The 21467-nt window shown below is 38.4% G+C and overlaps 1 protein-coding gene across 2 annotated transcripts in view; it reads right to left on the reverse strand.

Moving 5' to 3' along the window:
• Window positions 1–21467, reverse strand: part of PIR (pirin) — a 120340-nt gene that overhangs the window by 85445 nt on the left and 13428 nt on the right. For both annotated transcript variants that reach the window (XM_017512373.2, XM_017512372.2), the window contains exons 2-4: window positions 20087–20263; window positions 18084–18231; window positions 8360–8452 (exon numbers count right to left, since the gene is read on the reverse strand). In XM_017512373.2, the coding sequence (XP_017367862.1) occupies window positions 8360–8452; window positions 18084–18179 (189 nt within the window). In that variant the 5' untranslated portion in view covers window positions 18180–18231; window positions 20087–20263. The remainder of the gene's footprint in view (window positions 1–8359; window positions 8453–18083; window positions 18232–20086; window positions 20264–21467) is intronic.

Consider the following 21467-nt stretch of genomic DNA (forward strand, 5'->3'; position numbering starts at 1 on the left):
CCACTGACACAGACAGCACTCTACAAAAAGCAGAACTTTTAGGCTAAAAATGGTTTTACTTTAACGTGATTGTAAGTTGACAGTTTCAGGATGTGAAATATTGTCCATTGGTTCATAGCTAGAGATCAACCTTGGGCTTTGAAGTCCTTCCCCAATAATGGCCCATCCTGAAACTTTAGACCCTACAACACCCCCACCCCCGCCTCCCACCCTTCCAGATCCCATTTGCAAGCCGAATTAGACTACTCACTGTTTCTACTATATCCCCACACCGTCTTTCACCTTTACCTCCACTATCCAGAGTCCAATCTTACTTATTGGTTAAGGCCTTACTAAATGGCCACATTTTCCCTGAAGCCCTCCCAGACCCTTCTGTTAGAAGGGATAGCTTCTGCCTCAAAACATGAAACTTCTTCAACTATCCCCATCTTGTTCCTCCTTATTTTCTAACTTTCATGTAAATTGAAAGTCCTCTGCCTCCACTTCCAAACTCATGAGCGCACTCACTATTTTAACTTCCTTTCAGCTAGGGAATGTGTTGTGGAGGAGAAAGTTATGCTTTTGATTTAAGGCACTCTTAAATCTCATGGGCCTCTCTAATGGTGCACAAATTTTTTTAGAGAAAGTTCTCACCCCTGTTACACATTGGCATATATTATTAGCTTATCTGGTTGACAGGAATAGAACATAGGTAAGATCCATTTTATGTGGAGAGAGCAAACCCAAGTAGGAGGCCTCAGTAAGAGTTCCTGGAAAACAAGTGATTATCATGTCCTTCACTAACCATGAGAGCACAGTTTGTCTTTAAATATCTGAATGGCTGGTGTGCAAAGAAGGAATTTTGAACACATGAATTTCTTAAATAATTAACAAATACAACTAAATATTCTAAAGGTACAAAGAGAAAAAAAAATGGTTCAGTGAAAACCAACGATCTTGTCTACAACTTTCCCTTGTCACCCACTAACCTTCCCTAAAGGTCATATTACGAGTTTCTTGAGGGTCCTTTCAGAGATAATCCAGGCAAGTCCATGAATAAAGGTGTAAATGGAAACAACCCCAGTGTCCACCAATGGATGATTGGATAACAAAATGTAGTCTAACCATACAATAGAATATTAGGCAGGTATATAAAGAAATATTTATGCTACAAACTGAATGAACCTTGAAAACATTATGCCAAGTGAAAGAGACCAAACACAAAAGGCCACATACCATATCATTCCTTTTATATGAAATAGTCAGAATAGACAAATAAATAGGGACAGAAAGTGTGTTTCCTAGGAGCTGGAGGAAAGAAGAATGAGAAATGACTGATAATGAGTTCAGGTTTACTTTCTGGGCTGATGAAAGTGTTCTGGAATCAGCAGTGATGACTGTACAATCCTTTAAATATACTATAAACCACTACTTTTTTTTTGAGAAGGAGCCTCGCTTTGTCATCCAGGCTGAAGTACAGTGGCACAATCTCAGCTCACTGCAACTTCTGCCTCCCGGGTTCAAGCAATTCTCCTGCCTCAGTCTCCCGAGTAGCTGGGACTATGGGCACGTGCCACCACACCCAGCTAATTTTTTGTATTTTTAGTAGAAATGTGGTTTCACTGTGTTAGCCAGGATGGTCTTGCTCTCCTGACCTCATGATCCACCCGCCTCGGCCTCCCAAAGTGCTGGGATTACAGGCATGAGCCACCGCACCTAACCAACCACTACTTTTTAAAAAGCTTTGTAAATACATATTTGTACCTGTTATCATGTGTTCATTTTCTCTCTAAACATCATCTTCTTTTGGTCCTGTAACATGTATTTTATTTGCATCAGGGTGGTCTGTAGAAATAATCATTCATTATAATAATCCATCTTCCCCACAATAAACTTGGTAATAAGCCATTTGTTTTTTATATAAATCCTACACTACGCCACAACAATTCTGCACCTTGCCTCTGTCACTTTCCAAATATCATCAAGATTTTTCTATATTAGGACCTATCAAGTCATGTCATTCTCTTTAATGACTACACAGTAAGCCATGCTATTGGACACATATATTTAAACTATTGGTTCTCAGCCAGGGATAATTTTGCCCTCTCTCACACCCCCAGAGGACAGTTGACAATGTCTGGAGACATTTTTTTATTGTCACAACTGAGTGTAGGAAGATGCAATTGGTACCTAGGTGGTAGAGGCCAAGGACGCTGCTAAACAACCTGCAATGCATGGAACAGCCCCCCATAGCAAAGAATTATGCACCCAAAAAGTCACTAGTTGTGGAGGTTGAAAAAAACCCCAATCTAAACAGTTCATGATTGATTAATATTTAAATTGGCTACAATATTTGTCTTTATAGATAATGCTGCATAACATTCCATCTTTCGAATATATCACAATTTTCTTATAATTTCTAGATACATAATTATTCCTCTACTATTTTGAATCCTTTTTTTAAACTGTACCAGAATAAATATTTGATAATAAGCCTTTCTTCTTACTTTGGTGTTTTCCCAGAAATAATTAGATTCATAGAAGTAGGATTACTGGGTTAAAGGAGAATAACTTTTTTCTAGGGAATTATATCAGGTTCTTACTGTCATTATGAGTACGATGCTTTCCCCTGTTAAAAGAAAACTTCAGAAACATTAAATTTAGCAGAGTTTAACGGACCAAGAAAAAAAAATTATTAGCAGATCTGGCAGCACCCAGAACCACAGCAGTTTCAGAGAGACTCCAGGGATGCCCCGTGGTCAGAACAAATTTATAGACAACAGAAGGAAAGTGACGTACAGAAATCGGAAGTGAGGTACAAAAACAGCTGGATTGGTTCAAACAAGCATTTGTCTTGTTTGAACACCCAGCAGTGTATGAGTGGTTGAAGTATGGTGGCTAGGATTAGCCAAGACTCAGCTGTTGTTATAGGCATATACTCCTAAGTTAGGTTTTCAATCTTGTCTATTAAGTTAGGTTATGGCTTCTCTACAAGGACTCAAATATAGAAGTACAGAGTCCTTCTCAGGCCATATTTAGTTCTCTTTAACACCCCCATTATATCTGATTATTGCATTTAAGCAGGAGAATTATTGATTTTTACATAGTTATTTTACATCCAAATATCTACTATTTGGTTGACATTCTTGGTACAGTGGTGCCAAGGGGTGTCTTGAGAATGGAAGTGGCTTCAGCTTCCTTCTTATATCTGTTACTTTCACTCTCAAATCATGCCAGATGAATATAATGCTAAGATTTATGTGCTTCACTGTAATCACAACTTCAGGACAAATCCTGAGCCCTCCTCCCTCCTCCAATCATATAACCAATCAAAGCCACATTCAGCCACTGTGAGTTTTATTATTATTACCTACAAACAATTTTTCTCCTCCTTTCCCACAGCTGTAACTCTTACTTATTAATAGCTTCAAAGTTTCCAGAACCATATTAAACTGTGATGGGTCTGGTAGACAGTCTTGTCTTCTTTCTCATATTTCTAGGACTATAGCTAAGATCTCAGTGTTAAATATAACAAAAGATGCTCCCTGAACAACAGAGAGTCTTTATGATATTGAAAAAGTATCCTTTCCTGGTTTTCCAAAATGGATGTTTAATTTAATCACGCCTTTTTTCCCTAGCCTTGATGGTATGGTTTGCTTTTAAAAGTGGTACACAGCAAGCTAGAAAAAAAAAAAAAAAAAAAAAAAAAAAAAAAAAAAAAAAAAAAAAAAACAGGCTGTGAGCGAGGTGGGAGGTTTGAATCCGGTCATAAGTTTTAGGTGTGAATCACCAGGACCTTTCCCTTCCTCTCTTGGGTATTGTTCGGGCATTGCATGCAAACGCTGTTGGCTACCAACCAGTAAATATGAGCGTGGCTTTTCTGATGGGCGAGCCCTTGGAAACAGGGTGGTTTTGTTCTCGTGAACAAAATCAAAGAACTTGCTGAGGCTTGTAGTGAAACAAATTTTAAAAACACTTCTCAGCCTAATTGAGAACACAGTAGACAAGACCACCCTAAAAGGTCCTTGCAAAGCAAGCAGGATGCTCTCCTCCTAATAGTTCTTAAATTTAATTAAACAGGAGTGACTAATCATCTCAGTTTGCTCAGGACTGAGAGGTTCCTGGGGACAGGAGCCTTTCAGTGCTAAAACCAGGAAAGTCTAGAGGCTATCATTTAAGGATGATTTCAAAAGGCACAAGACATGTTTCTTCCCAGGGTAAGTGAGAGGTTCATCAACGGTGTCCCATCTACAAGTACCTCCTTTTTCGAGCTAAACTTTAACAGGACTTTCCCATGTCTCAGATCATTCTTTGTTTCTGATAATAAAGTTGCCCTAAATAAACCACAATATCAGGCCTGACCAGAAACAGGGTAACTGCAAAATTATTTCACCTTTTACTACTCAGGCCTTTTGAAAAAGAATCCTTCCCAGAGCACAAACTCCTGGTAGGAAAAACTGAATGCATTTCTCCTTTTGTCTTGTGATCACTAGCTGTACCTCTTCCCTATAATATGCCTTCTCAATTTTCAGGCAAATTTTTAATAGAATATATATAGCTATTCAAACCAAAGAATTAAGTTTAAAAATTGATTAGCCATTAACCCAGTAAAATCAGGTTCTCTCTCTTAGCTATCTCATAGAATCGTATTGCTGATTTGGAAGATCATCTAGACCGGCATTTCTCACATTTTAATGTGTATGTCAATCATTTGATGATGTAGAAATGTAGATTCTGATTCAGAGCTCTGAAGCAGAGACTGAGACTACAAATAACACTGCTGGTTCATGGGTCACACCTGAGATAATGAGAATTTTATAGAATAATCTTCTCCACATTTCTTTGATCATGTATCACGAGCAGTTTAAATAAATGTGAGTGCGCACTCAAAATATGTATATTAGTTCCATTTTATACTCATGTGTTAGTAAAGTGTAATTTCATTTTTATTAAAAAATAAATGAATGTGAGCTCCAGCATATCACTATTTTGAGGACCTAGATCCTGATAACGCATCAATTATGTGACCATTCAGTGCATGCCTTATTGCCCCAGTGCATGCTTATATTAGTTATTCTATCTTTGCATAACTAACTGTTACAAAGTTCTTCCTTCTATTTTGTATCTGTGCTTTGTATTCAAAGGTTTATCTCTGCAGGCATATAAAACAAGCCCAATCCCTCTTAACACTATTGCAATTCCTGTCACTGAAAATGGTCTGACTTCCTTAATATGTGAAGAGCTTCTATAAAACAATAAAAATAATACCAGCAACCCAGCAGGAAAAAAAAAAGCCAAGAATATTAAATATATATGGTGAATGAATGTTTTAAAATGAAAAGAAAATCAACCTCACTCAAATAAGAGAAATATAAATTAAAACTATCATACAGCATTATTTTTCACTTGTTAAGATGGCAAAGGTAAGAAAAATCAAATAAATACATTTCTGTTGGTGATGTTGCGGGCAAACAGGAACCTTCAGTATACATCACTGTGGTTATATCAGTTGGTACAACCATCATGGCAGATGCTTAATGAGGGCATTAAAATTAGTTTTTTAAACAATATTATTAAATGCTTATGATATAATACTAAGTTAACAAAAAGATGCAAAACATAAATAGCACAGCACCAGAAAAAAAGTACTGAATGAAAATATATCAAAATAAAAACAATAGCTATTTCTGGATGGTGCACTAATATCACAGGTAAATTTGTTCTTTACCCTAGTCAGCATTTTCAAAATTTACAAGCCTGTATAATCTAGAAAATGCTCCAGGAAGGTGATGAGAGACAACAAGTGGGCCTGGCTTTAAATTTCAGGCTTTTAAAGCTCACATTAAGAGATAATGGCTTGCCACTTGAGTCCCTGGCTTACCTACACTCCTGGGGAAAACTGATAGAGTTTATTCTCATCATTTTTATAGAAAAATGTCATATATAGTTGCCATGATCACTGAATTAGAGAATACTAGGCCGTTGCTCCTAGAATAAATACAGGATTGTGTTCCTCCAAACCTCTGGTCACAATATTTTGCTCAGTTGGTCAATACATGACTTTGTTTTATGTGTATTTCTCTTTAAAGATACCTTATTTAACATATATTGTTGATTAACTAACATTGTACTCTAGGCCAACAGTGCTACAACTCATACCCGAATCAAGTTTATCTGTAAGCCACATCTCAGCTTTCTTACACTTAGCAACACTAGACAGCATTAGTGTATTGTGCGTGTGAGCCATTTAAACAGTGAAATTACTCACATAAAGCACAAAAATGTGGAAAAAGTGACACTAAATATACTGTGAAAAGGACATTTTCTTGCGAAACAAGAGAAAAAGGGCATTGCTTCATTCAACCTCAGCTGGGAATGTGTGCACTGGGCAGCTCAAATTTTTTGCCACTCTACACATGTCCACGAATTACCACAAAAGCACCACAAGTATTGATTTGGGGGTTAAAAATAAATTTTAGCAAGTAAATGAACTCAGAAATAATTACTGTTATAGTTTTAAGGAAAATTCTTAATCAAAAGAGCCAAACACCAATATTCTACAGCTACACTCCTTCAGGGAGCTGCTTAAAATTGAGTACCTTATAATTTATAAAGCATTCCCCCCCCACATACACACAGAAAGCATTTTCCATAATGGAAATGAAAGTAATATATTTAATCATTCATTTTATTTAATATATTCATTGTCTTCAACAAATACCATTTCGTTTATTATCCAATTAAATTCAAGCAGTAGTGACTGAGTAGCTCCACATAGAGAACACAGAGAATGATCTCAGCTGAAGCAATTTATGGTCCTCTTGGGTATGTAAGGGGAGCTTGAGGAAATCCTCAATTCTAATGCAAGACAGATAGAATACAATCAAGGTCATTAAAAAGGCATCATGTGCATGAGACTGGTAAAATATAATGTGATGAGGACAAAATGAAGGAGAAAGTGCATCCTTTTGGGATTGTTTGTAAAACTTGATGGAGATGGTGATATCTGAAATGACCTTGAAAGATTACTAAGGTGGTAAGTGGAGCTATGGGAATGGAGTGGACAAGAAGCAGCTCAAGCAAGAGCACAGAGTGGAGACATCTTCCAGGAACAGGGTCAGAATCCAGCACGAGTGTAGGGTAGGTGAAAGGAATGGCTTCCATTATTGCTGCAAAGCAAGCCATAGTGCCTTCAATGTGTTAGCAGAGAAGGGAACTGGAAGGTGAATGGCTAAATGAGGAAGGGAAAAGAGTCCAACTACCCTGATCCTACTTCCAGAAACTTCTTGGTTCATTCTCCTTTTACATTGTGGTGGTGCCTCTTTCCCATACATCTTTAACCTCCTTAATTAGACTGCATAGGAGGCAGGCAGGGATCATGCCTCACCGATTTTAGCTCCCTCCCTCTGCCTTCTGCCCACACTTCCCAATACATAACACACCCTAACATACAAAAGATCACCCTACACCAACGCCTGCATGTCACCAGCCTTCAATAAATATTTACTCATTCACTAATTGGCTTTACAAACAAACATACTAAGACTTTAACAAGCCCTGGTCTTTTCCCTACGAATACAGGTTGTTCTCATGAGTAGATGGCTAAACTTTGTAACTAGGAAGTAAGTATCCCTGAACTTCCACAGAATATATGTGTGTGGACAATAAGAATCTTTGAAAGTTCCCTGTTGACTGTAGCCAGAGAAAGAAAAAAAACAGAATCTTTGAAAGTGCCACAATATTATCTGTATCTACCTAAAACTGAACATTAAGTGTTCAGTAGAATCTCTAACTCTTGCAATTAAACTAGTAAATGTATATGTACGTCCTTAGAATCCTAATTTTTAGGCTGTTAAATTCAGGCCCCTTGATTCTATAATTCCTTAGAATTTAGTATAAATACTCATATAGTTCTTGGATTGTCTCTTGGAGTTTATAATATTACAGGAGGTTACACACATCTAAATATTCTTGTGTAGAAAAAGGTTATTCTTTTCCTTTTTTTTTTTTTTTTTTTGAGAGAGGGTCTCACTCTGTTGCCCAGACTGCAGGGTAGTGGCATAATTAGAAACAGGTTTTCTACATAAAAGTATGTTAATCACAAATAGTTTATTCTATTCCCAATAAATTATTTTAATTACAAAAATATTTTAATAAGCCAATTTATTAACTGCTCAAATAGGAATGTTTTTGATGGCATAATTTCAAAGAATACTAAAAATGGTAAATATTTACATTTGAGTATATCTAATGTAAAATACCCTGTAACTTACAAATGAATTTTAGCCTATTACTTATTGCTTTTAAAATCGAATTTTCTATTAGAAGAAAGAGGTATATTTCGAAATACACACTTCTGCAGTCAAATTATTGTACTTACTGTTTCAAAACCTCGATGAGGATGATCAGGAAATCCTCCTGGTCTACCTCCTTTAAATTCATCAAACAGTAAAAATGGATCCAGATTTTTTAACTGAAATAAAAATAAAATTTGCAGATTAGGTATGTCTTTTAAGCCATAAGCATAGCCAATGAGCAACTTTTTACAACTAAAATTGCTTTCAGGGAGAACTTAAACACACTGATATGGTTTGGTTCCCTGTCCCAAAATCTCATCTTTAGCTCCCATAATTCCCATGTGTTGTGGGAGCAACCTGGTGGGAGATGATTGAATCGTGGGAGCGGGTCTTTCCCATGCTGTTCTTGTGATAGTAAATGGGTCTCACAAGATCAGAGGGTTTTATTTTGTTGTTGCTGTTTTGTTTTGTTTTGTTTTTGAGACGGAGTCTTGCTCTGTCACCAGGCTGAATGCAGTGGCGCAATCTCAGCTCACTGCAACCTCTGCCTCCTGGGTTCAAGCAATTCTTCTGACTCAGCCTCCCGAGTAGCTGGGACCACAGGCACGTACCACCACACCTGGCTAATTTTTGTATTTTTAGTAGAGACCGTGTTTCACCATGTTGGCCAGTATGGTCTCAATCTCTTGACCTCGTGATCTGCCCACCTCGGCCTCTCAAGATCTGTTGGTTATAAAAATGGGAGTTTCTCGGCACAAATTCTCTTTTTTTGCCTGCTGCCATCCATGTAAGAAGTTACTTACTCCTCCTTGCCTTCCACCATGAATGTGAGGCCTCCCCAGCCACATGCAGCTTTAAATCCAGTTAAACCTCTTTCTTTTGTAAATTGCCCAGTTTCAAGTATGTCTTTATCAGCAGCATGAAAACAGACTAATATACACATACACACAAGGATTCATGGATTATGTTACAGAGTTGACATTTTATGAGAAGCACAAAGAGTGGACAAACATTTTATAATCATCTAAAATATAAATAATCAAATACAAAGAAGATGTATTCTGTATCCTAAACAGATTCACAATCTTACAGTGGAACAGACTAGAAAATCAATTATTGCAACAAGATGATAAATGCTTTGGAGGAAGACAATTTTACACATATGAGAGTGGGATGGGATCAGAGAAGTTCAGGGAAATCAGAAAAATGGCACTTAATCTCTCTCTTGAAGTATATAATTGAGTTAACCAAGTAGATGGGAGAAAAGAAAAAGAAGGATATTCCAGGTAGAAGAGCAGAAAAACAGCTTGGCATGCTTGAAGAACTGTAGGGAAACTACTGTGTTGGAGCAAAAGATGCATATGGAATTATGAAACACACGGGCAGATGATGGATGACAAATCTTAAAGGAGTTTGGGTTTTATCCTGAAGGTGATGGGAGTTTTCATCAGAGTTTGATATGATCAGATTTAGAATGATCACTCTGTGGAAGATGGTTTGGTAAAGGAAGACAGCAGACAAAGAATATCTAGATTATCTCAAATAGTCTGAACAAAAGCAAATGCCAGAACCAAGGCAATGGTGGTAGTGATGGAGAGTGGTTAAATGACTGGGTAGATATTTATGAGACAAAAAGGAAGAGCATTAACTGACTTCAATATTTTTAACTATGATGTCGGGGAAGATGGTTGGGCCATTCAGCACTCAAAGAACGTAATAGAAGAAGCTGCCTTGAAGTAGCTATGATGATTTCATCTTAGGTCACACTGAATTTGAGATATCCATATAAATGTTATCTATATAAATAGAACTATTAATATTGAGTGCACATTATATTATGCAAAGGCTAGCAGGCAACTAATGATCAATCTCAAGCTCAAATGAGAGGTAGAAACAGATCTGGCTATCATCAACACATGTTTATGATTGTCTTGCTTATTCTTGACCATGTTATTTTATATAAATTTTAGAAAATTTACCAAATCCTGTGAAGAAAAATTTTGAACATTTGATTGGAATTAGCTTTAATCTATGGATCAATTTGTGAAGAACTGACATTTGTATAATATTGAGTTTTCCTCAGTGTTTCCTCAATATAACCATGGTTATCCCCATTTATTTAGGTCTTTAAACATATTTCAATAAGGATTTATAATTTTCTCCCTAAAGATTTTACATATATCTAAAAATTATTTTTCTAGCTTACTTATATTTTTAATGGAATTCTGCAAATAGCATTTATTTATTATATTTTGAACAGTTTTCTGTTGGAAATTAGAAACATGCTAGGCGATTTCTGAACACGGCTAAGCTCTTAATTAATTTGAATGATTCATCTGTAGCTTCTTTTGGGTTTTCTTTGTAGATGTTCAAATCACCAGTGTATTTATCAATAAACTTTTGCTTTATAGTTCACAAAAGAATGTTTTTGTCTTGCATTGGATTAAAGCCATGGCAGACTGCAATTTCTCTGGGTTTTTATAGGCCTGGCTGGCTTTGACGTCTTCTCACTCTGGGACTCAAGTTGAAACAGTGGCCACTATGGAGGGCATTATGTTCCCATAGCCAAGGGCAGGAGCAAAAAGCAAGTCAAGTCAACCATTCACAATCACATTAACACATCCAATTGGTCAAAGCATGTGACACGGCCAGGCCCGAAGTCAAAGAGGAGGGCACTTAATCCCTCCCTATATGTCTCATGGGTAATGTACCTAAAAATGGATGGGAGTGTAAAATCCTATTATAGAGAAGGAGTGAATATTTGGTAGTAATATTTCAACCAACATCCATTAGCAAATAACAGGGGATTTTTTTTTCATTTTCAATCCTTATATTTTCTTTCTTTTTCTTGCATTTTAACAAGCTAGCATCTCTACAACAGTCTTGAGTAGAAATGATGGTGGTAGACATACTTGTCCCTGATTTTACATAGATTGCTTTATAAAGTTTCATTGGTAATATGCTTGTTTAATGCAGGTGTTTTGTAGATTCCCTTCATAAGGTTAAAGAGTTTCCTTTCTACTTCTAGTTTACAAAGCTGTTGTTTTTTAAAAGTGAATGGATGTTGAATTCTGTTGAATGTTTTTTTCCACAGTATTGAGATACTTATATGATTCTTTTCTCCTTTAATCTCTTAACGTTAATAAAATACACAAATAGATTTTCTAACATTAAACCAAATTTGCTCTCTTCAGGTAATCCAAACTTGGACATGATATATTATCTTTTAATACATTGCTGTATTTGGTTAGTTAATTTTCTATGATTCTTGCAAACATTTTCATTAATGTGATGTAATTATTCTTTCACTTGCTGTCCTTGTGTGGTCCTGATAGCAAGGTAACGTCAGCTTCATGAAGTAATTTCAGGAGCACTTCCTTGGATTTTATCCCCTGGAGAGTCTGTGCATTATTAGAATTACTTACACCTTAAATATTTTGTAAAATTTGTCTGTGAAATCTTCTGGTCCTGTTGTCTCTGTTTTAAACTTTTAAAATATTTATTCAATTACCCTTATGGCTATGAAACTATTCAGATTTTCCATTTTTTCTTTCTTATTGTTTTTGTGCTCTAAGAGTTTCACCAACCTCTTGGTAGCTCAGCTAATTGATTTTTAAGTAATTTATTTCGGAGTGATTACTCTGTCTTATCACTAGAAATAAAAGTATGAAACTGTCTCAGTCTCCAATTTGATCTTTCTTGTTTTAACTTTCTATGAAAAAATATGCATACACATATACATAACATATATATTATACACACATACATATGTATACAGTCAACAAGCTACTGCAAATTTTTTAACCTAACCAGTTTCAATTTCTTCATTTGAAAATGTGGACTGCAACCCATATAAAGCTGGGGTACTTTGTAGTTTATCTCAACCTGGTGTTTCATCCAGTCCACTATTTAAAAGTAATTGAAAATAAATTCAAATTGTTTATTGAATCCTCTCAAAAACACCAAAAGAGGCTTCAATTTAAAGATATGTTTAAAATCCCTCTTACTCCTCTCCATGTATATATCTGTCTCCCATGATTCCATTTTCTCTCACTCTAACTGTTCAAATCACCTCAAACCATCTGAAGGCACCTTTTTTCTTTTTTCCTCCTCCCTTCTCACCTTCTGTATTTACTCTTATCTCTTTCACCAGTAACTCTCTGCCCTTTCCAGTGAAAATCAACCAAGCAAATTTGTTTCCTTTCAGTCTTGTCATTTATTAATCCATATCAGCTTATTAAAAGTCCAGGAACAGAACTGGGATTGGTAGGAGGAGAGGCTGAGAATTCTCATACCGTATTATACATTGCTTTCTCCTCACATGATAATATATACCTTTGACGGTTAAAAGGATTGAAAACAATGAATGTAGCACACCTGGTCCAGTGCCTGAATCACTGTAGGTTCTACATAGATGGGTGGTATCCATTATACTGCACCAGTCCTATAAATATCAGAGACATCACTCCCCCAGGTACAAAACAAAGTGTTTGGAGCTCTAAGATAACTTTTAAATTCTGTGTTGTTGTGGTTCTATTAAAATATGGGTAAAGGTAAGATAAAGGAATACTGCTTCTCGGTATCAAAGAGTTTTATATGAGCAAATATGCCCTGCTGTCAAATAAACTGTGAAAAGAAAGGTTCTCTCTTTTTAGTTCTACCCTTATCACCATCCACCACCCACAGAACAGTAGTTATTCATTGGTATCAAGAGCTTGAAGCACTGCTGTAATGAATACCTAAAACTGGAAGTAGCTTTGGAACTGCTTACCTTAAACAACAGAGGCTGGAAGTCTTGAATTCATGCTAGCAAAAGCCTACATTGCTGTGAATGAACCATTAAGAGTAATTCTGGTGAGGGTCCAGAAAGGAAAGAGGGGAGCTGTAGAAAGAGTCTCAATCTTCTTTCTTTTCTTTTTTGTTTTTGTTTTGAGACAGGGTCTCACTCTATTGCCCAGACTGGACTGCAGTGGCATGATCTTGACTCACTGCAACCTCCGCCTCCCGGGCTCAAGCAATCCACCCTCCTCAGCACCCCAAGTAGCTGGGACTACAGGTGCCAGCCACCATGCCCGGTTAATTTTTATATATTTTGTAGAGACGAGTTTTCACCATGTTGCACAGGCCAGTCTTGAACTGCTGAGCTCAAGTGATTCAGCCACCTTGGCCTCCCAAAGTGCTAGGATTATAGGTGTGAGCCACCATGCCTGGCCTCAATCTTCTTAAAGAATACCTAAGTAATCCTGAACAAAACATTGGTAGAAATATCGACAGTAAAGGCCATTCTGATGAGATCTCAGACATAAATGAGGAACATGCCATTGAAAACTGAAGGAAAGATTACCCTTGTTATAAAGTGGCAAATAACTTGGCTGAACTGTGTTCATATCCTAGTGTTTTGTGGAAGTTAGAACTTGTGAGCAATGAAATTGGATGTTTAGCTGATGCTATTTGTATATAAAATGTTGAGGGACCTGGTTTCTCTTGATGGCACATAGTAAAACGCAAGAGAGAAAGAGAACTGTTAATCAAAAGAGAAGCAGCAGAACTTAAAGATTTGGAAAATCTTCAGCCTATCCGTATTATAAAGAATGAGAAACATGTTCAGGAGAAAACACCGAGGGTGTGGCCAAATGACCATTTCATAAGGAGCTTAGTCAGACATCAAAACAGAAACCAAGACCTATTGTTCAAGACAACGGAAGAATAGGCCCAATTTCAGTGCCAATTTTCTGTCTTAGTCTGGTTGAGTTGCCATAACATAATACCATAAACTGGCTGGCTTATAAACAACAGAAATTTATTTCCCACAGTTCTGGAGGCCAAGAAGTCCAAGATTAAGGCGCCAACAAATTGGGTGTCTGGTGAGGGGTCGACTATCTGGTTCAGACACAGCTAGTGCCTTCTAGCTGTGTCCCCACATGGTAGAAGGAACCAGCTAACTCTCCGGGGTCTCATTTATAAGGGCATTAATCCCATTCCTGAGGGTTCTGCCCTCATGACCTAACACCTCCCAAAGGTCTCCTCTCCTAATACCATTACATTGGGTGTTAGGTTTCAAGATAAGAATTTGGAGTAGGGAAAACACATAGATTCAGACCAAATCAGTACTATTTGTCATATTTATTGCCCATTTAATCCTCTAGTCACCAATCCATGAAATATGAACACACATAGGAAGAAAGCCAGCACAAGAAGAGACTGAAAAAGCTAGGGGGCTGATTAAGAGTCAGGGGGATGAATTGATTATCTTGCCAGAAAATTGGAGACAGGTGTAAGACACACTTCCTCTCCAAAAAGTAAGAATATCTTGCATTAGACTGTTGTACTAAATTGCTATTTTCAGTACTGGGTATTAGTCCCTGTCAAACTTCCTAATATTCTCTAAACATTTAGAATGGATTCAATAGCATGTAAAATGAATACGTGTTATCTGTTTATCTGTAGACAATATCTAAGAACTCTGATTTTCTAAAATGTTTTCGCTAATTCCCTAATTCATTCACATCTTTCTCTCTCTACATATCAAATTGACAATCTTTTAATGCTTTTAAACCACATGAGAATTTCTTTTCGTTCAAATAGTTCTAAATCCTTTAGCTGCTGAATTCAAGTGGCAGCTTACAAACTACTTCTTTTAATCTCTTAAGGCCAATCAGGCTGGGCACAGTGACTCATGCCTATAATCCTAACACTGTGGGAGGCCGAGGTAGACGGATCACTTAAAGCTGTGAATTTGAGACCAGCCTGGCCAACATGGCAAAACCCCATCTCTACTAAAAATACAAAAATTAGCCAGGCGAGGTGGCTGAGGCATTAGAATTGCTTGAACCAAGGAGGCAGAGGTTGCAGCGAGCCAAGGGAGACAGAGTGAGACTGTCTCAAAAGAAAAAAAAAAAAAAAGACCAATCAAAACTTGTGGCCACCACCCCTCAGGCCTGTGGTACTCCCATAATAAAGCCTGGCATTTTATTTGCACTGGAAGAATGATAGTTCCTTGGGGATGTGGCCAATGCTATGCCTTTTTATGATGCTCCACTGAACTTACAATAATTTTGTGTACATAGAAGGTACTCCACAATGTACTAAGTGGTACTTGTGTTAGGTCCGTGGCCTCTCCTGTAGCTAGTTGTTGTCATATGATTAAATCTAACTACAATGTAGAAGTTGCAGGATGGAACTTTCAGGAAAATTCCTTATAAGAGGAGGATGGACAGCAGATATGTATCCTTTTGCCCTTTCCTTCTTCCTCTTTTCTGTGCCAGAGGGTAAATTGTTGCTATTCATTCTCAGGTGCTTTCATTCTCTGCTTATAGGAGGGCTAGGGAGTCTACCTTTCCGGCAAATTGGTAGTCTGTAGAGTGCAAAAAAATGTGGCAACAATCTAAATGGTCTAAATGGTCAAAAATAGATTTATGAGTAAGAGAATAATGCTATGCTTATACATGGGATATGGCATAACTATTAAAATGATGTTTATGAAGAATTTATAATAACCTGGGAAGTCCTTATGCTACCATTGTTAAATGAAAAAACATTGGGACACAAAATTATTCTATATAATCCCATGATGAAAAATGTACAGTTATATGGAAACAAAAGAATAGACCCTTTGTCTCAATAGTAATTAAACCAGGTTGATTGGATTAGGAATGATTCCTATCCATTTATTTTTCCTTAGGGTAAAGTCATACCTGGGATACAGGAGACCTAAATCAGTAAAATATGGGGATCTTTAAAGCTTATCAGCCATGGACTCTTACCTGGTACCACTGATAGAACTCAGAGGAGTTGTAAACTTGGACTGTTAAAAAAATTACATCTTTATTGTCACTAAGCTCTACTATTTTTTTCTGTTTTTTTTTTTTATTGTGGTAAAACATACACAACATAAAATTTAGCATTTTAATCATTTCACATGAACAGTTTTGTTGCATTAAATATATTTACATTGTGCAACTATCACTGCCATCTCCAGATTGAAATTTAACTTCTTCTTCAATTATGAATGTAGTCAATGCACCACAGTAAATTACCAGCACCTGTGACTTTTTCACGAATTGAAATCAAAGTTATTTTCATATCACATTCAGTTGTGAGTAGATATATTGAAATATACTAGAACTGCCTCCAAATTGTGTTACTTAATGTAAAATTACCAGATTATGAAAGTGTTTTTAAAACTGTTCTTAACCATGTTTCAGTATAAAAGTTTTCTTTGGTAATCCTATATATTTTATTTTAGTAATCCTACATATTTTATGTTATATATTTTAAAGCTTAGCTTTAGAAGAAATTGATAGGTTTCATCAAACTTCCAAAGGGATTTACAGGACAAAAACAATAAAGAAATTCTCAGCAGATGTGTTCCTGACAGATGGGCTAATTAAAGTGTTAGCTACCCTCAATATACAATAATGGCTTACTAACAGGTGTGTTTGGGGCCCCAACACTCTTTCCAATTGTTCTGTTGGTGATGTAGCCTAGTAGAACATGATACCACCTCCATCTGCATCTTCCCAACACTCCCTGTACATTTAGCCATTAGAATAATCTTTTTTAAGGGTATCCTTCAGAAAACACTGTTTGATTGACCTCAAAAGACATTCAGGTGTAAACAGGAAGCTAATTGGAAAGAGAAATGGCCTGATGGGGCTGATGGAGAGTTGTGTTGACAGTTTTTCCTCTGCCTCAATAGCCAATCAACATTATGCTAGGTGAAATAAGCCAAGCACAGAAAGACAATTACTGCATGATCTCACTCATATACGAAATCTGAAAAAAATCAAACTCACAGAAGCATAGAGAATGGTGGTTACCTCTGCTAGGGGTTGGGAGGATATGGAAGGAGAGATGTTGGTCAAAGGATACAAAATTTTAAAACATAAATAATTTTTTAAAAATTGAACCCATCAACAATGTAGGTCAGCACTCACTGAGGAAGGCCAGGAGTTTTTAAAAACCCTATAAATATCTTTCAAAGATTAAAAAGTTGAGAAAGTAACCCAGTTAAACCTTAGGTTGAGCGACGACGTAGTATGAAAAGTAGTAGAGTTTAAGAAGAGGGACAAAGCAGCCCCACTTTTCGAAATGGAATTCATCTCTGTAACATATTTCTTCTATTAGAAAATGTTTTGGGGATCTGATGTGGTGCTAGGGGCTGTATTCCCTGGGCTGTGACCACTATCTGCTACCTTTCTGTGCATATAAGACTTATTTCCCCCATAAATCCCAAATTTCCCATATTCAAATGAAAACATTCTCTAAAGTTGAAAGACATCTACCTAATCTATAATCACCTTCTCTGAGAGCTAGACCCATCTATACCTGTCCCTCACCAGATGTCTACAGAGTTGGGTCCCAGCAGTCTCTCTATGAATCCAAATCCTTGGCAATGGCAGATTGGCCAGGAGTGAAGCCCTGACCTATGCTGAACCAATCAGATTCTCTCTCCTGGGAATTTGGAATTAAGAAACAGTTACTCCCTGGTGCTTTGAAGTGTGGGCACATAGACGCTGTGGGGTGGGCATGTTTGGCGATATGCATACTGAAGCAGATAACAGGTCAGCCCAGGGTGGCACGCCAGTGTGCAGGGAGATGCAGAGACACTTTCTGAAGCTCATCTGAACCTTCTGCCCATCACCTCTGTATTCACGTTACAGAAATCCCCTTTGGGCTGGGGCTGGTTCGCATGGGGTCCCCGACTGCAAACTTTGAAGTTTGCACTTACGCACCCTCTTACCGAATCCCCATCAACATTCCACCAGTCCCTTCTGCAAAGAAAGAGTGGCCACCCAATTAGCATACCTCCGGTCGGCCAATGCTTCTGCGGACCCTCGCTCCGACCCCTTCCGACTGCTCCCGGCTGAGCACTGAGAGAGTAACTTTCTTGGAAGAACCCATATCAGGGTCCAAGAAGAGAATATGCTGATGCTGAGCTGTAGAGGATGGAGGGCTAAAAAGGAAGGACAACAAAAAAAGAAGTCATAAAGGAGAGGATATCCCAGGGCTACAAAATAAATGCTATTAAGATTAGATGCACAAAATAGTAGCAGCCACAATTTGTTGATGTCTTACTATGTGCAGGGCCTGGGTTAGGTGATTTAAAACAACCATGATGAGTGAACACGTATGCATACCTACTAAGTGCCCAGTACCCCATCAATTATTTACAATTATCTCATGTAATCCTATAGTCATCTTGTGCAAAGGTTAGCAATACAGTCATGTGCCTGCTGCATAATGACATTTCTAACTCAACATTACATAGTCAACAATATATGGACTGTATGTATGACAGTAGTCCCACAAGATTATAATGCCAAATTTTTACTGTATCTTTTCTATGTTTAGATACACAAATAATCACCATTGTGTTGCAAGTGCCTAAGTGTTCAGTACAGGAACATGTTGTATGGGTTTGTAGCCTAGGAGCAATAGGCTATACCATATAATCTACTACACACCTCGGTTATACCATCTAGGTTTGTATAAGTGAACTCTAAGATGTTTGCACGATGACAAAATCACCTAACGATGCATTTCTCTGAACTTATCTCCATTGTTAAGTATGACTTTAGCAGCTCTGTTGGGCACTTAACTAAAACCTCCAATGAACACTTTATCTTTTTTACTTCACCAAATTATGTCGATCTCCCCACCCCCTCCCCAGTGCCACTCATCTGTCAGCCTCACTGGTAGCACCCATGAGGTAGTTGCTACCAACAAGGCCGACAGATGGGAGGTTTGCGTGGTGCCTTGGGGAATAAGGAGGAAAACCAAGAGGTCCCTGACTCTTACCAGAACATGCTGAAGATCTTTGCATTAAAAGGGATCTTTGAGGGTCATTTAATTCAAGGACCCATCTATTTCTGAAAATTCAGGGCCAATATTTTGGGCAAGAAATCTTTCCACTTACTCGTGAGGTCTTCTAGAGCATAGGCAAGTCATGGGCCAGCTGCTTTTGGCAATGTATGCCGTATTTCAGGACTTAGCTATAGCCAGAGTTTATTATTTGAAAGTGTTTTCCTCTTTAGGAGGTCTAAGTTCTAAGTAATGGACTATCCTAGACGGAATATGATCAATGTCTTTTCCTCTTCAAGTGTTTTCAAACAGTACCCCCAATCCCTTAAATCTTTTCTTCAGGTGAAATACACTCAATTCCTTCAAAGATTCCTACTGAAACCAAGAGAGGTGGTTTGGCAAAAAGCAGACTGTGGAACCAGACAGCCTAAGTTTGCATCTCAGGTTCACCACATAACAGCTGTGTGACCTGAAGTTCTCTGTGGCTCAGTTTTCTTATCTGTAAAATGGAAGATAAGACTGCCTACCTCAAAGGGGTGCAGTTAGTTAGTGCTATGAGAATGTTAGCTGCTGTTATTCAGAAAGGCTCTACTCCACAATACCCTCCGCTTAGTTAAGGCCTATCCTAAAATGTATCCTCCCTGAATAGTAATCAATAAATATTGGGTGATGGAAATGTAGGGTGCAGAAATGAGCTTAATACTCAAAGCAGTACAGGTCGGTTATCATCTACATCAAAGCAACCAGAAAGTATGTTTATCCCCATCCAGATTATGCCTGGGTCCTTCCAGACTCCTGCAATTAATTGTATGCATGTAAACAACTGATGAGGTGCTTTGCAGAAAGAAAAGCCGTCTACTACTTTCATCAAATTTCGTAGTACAATTTAAGTATCTCTTGTTATTTCCCCCAGGAGTCTAAAGAGGCTTGCGGAAGGCAGGATTTTGCAAACTGATTGCCAGCATTCCCCCATCTAGTGGACCCCTGCGGAAGCCCCAGGTACTCACGCAGCAGTAGCGGCACCCGGAGCCTTAGCGGCGGCTGGGACGCTGAGAGTCTCCGGGAGCGACTGCAGGGAGGGCAGGTTAAGAGAGTGCAGGTCCAGTCGCCTTACAGTGACTCAGCGCTTCGCGGCCGGCGGCCTAGAGGAGGCTGGAGGCGGGAGTCTCTGGGTCTCGGGGGCCCTGGGCTGGGGCTCCGCCCTAGGGAGTGTCACTACACTCTCGCTCCGCCCTACGCCTCTCCCAGGCCAGCTCGGCTGCCCTTTGGCTACCCTGCCTCTCCTGCCGGGAAGAGATGCTCACTCGAGTAATTTAGGGGGCACTTGCTGTGCTCCAGGAGGGATGTGTGGCCCGGGCAGGTGCTCTGATCCGTGCTTCGATCGGCCTTACGGGAAACCTGTTTTTAACTGGCGTGTCCTTGTCACTCAGTCCGCGGAGCTTGACGGCACGGATTCCAGTGCTGCCTCCACCGCTGGGAGGCACCACTAGGCATGACAAGGAACAGGTGGCTCAGTCTCTCTGTGCCTGATTCCTCCTCTGTAAAATGAGGATGGTGATGATAGTAGTGCAGCCTCATAGGGTTGCAATGAGAATTAAATTAGTCTGTCACGTTCTAAGCACTACACAACTGTTTATTCTTTAGATCAGTTACCTGCTATTTGTCTTTGGAAAGGAGTGCGGGGGTAGGGGTGGACAGCCATACATCTTTATTCCTACCTGAAGAGAAGGCACACTCCAGTAGGCAGACAAATGTTTAAGAGCTTGTATGTTGTTGGAACACAGTGGGCCGGCGTTGGAGAGTTTTCCCAGGAGAATGAGGAGCTGGTACAAGCCAGTGAGGGAATCTAGTTCATTACTAAGATTACTAACTAGTGGCACGGCCACAGCTGCAGCTTCTGTTCTCTAAACACCAGAAGGCTCAATGCCTGGTTTTGAGAAAGGAAAGACAGTAGTGTCTCTAAAATAAGGTTGGCAAACTTTGTAAAGGACCAGATAGTAAATACTTTGACTTTGCAGGCCATGTGCATTCTCCAGTTTGCCTTTGTAGCAAAAAAGCAGCCATCAATAAAACGTAAATAAATGAATGTGACTGTAGTTCAATAAAACTTTATGAATACTGAAATTTGAATTCATAAAATTCATACAATTATGAGTTCATATAATTTTTACTTGTCATGAAATATCCGTCTTTTGATCTTAAAATGTGAAACTACTTAAAATGTAAAAAAAAGTCCCAGCACAGTGGCTCATGCCTGTAATCCCAGCACTTTGGGAGGCCGAGGTGGGCGGATCACGAGGTCAAGAGATCGAGACCATCCTGGCCAAGATGGTGAAACCCCATCTCTACTAAAAATACAAAAATTAGCTGGGCGTGGTGGCACGTGCC

Source organism: Cebus imitator, unplaced genomic scaffold (genome assembly GCF_001604975.1).
Source record: "Cebus imitator isolate Cc_AM_T3 unplaced genomic scaffold, Cebus_imitator-1.0 Scaffold471, whole genome shotgun sequence".
NCBI classification, from domain to species: Eukaryota; Metazoa; Chordata; class Mammalia; order Primates; family Cebidae; genus Cebus; species Cebus imitator.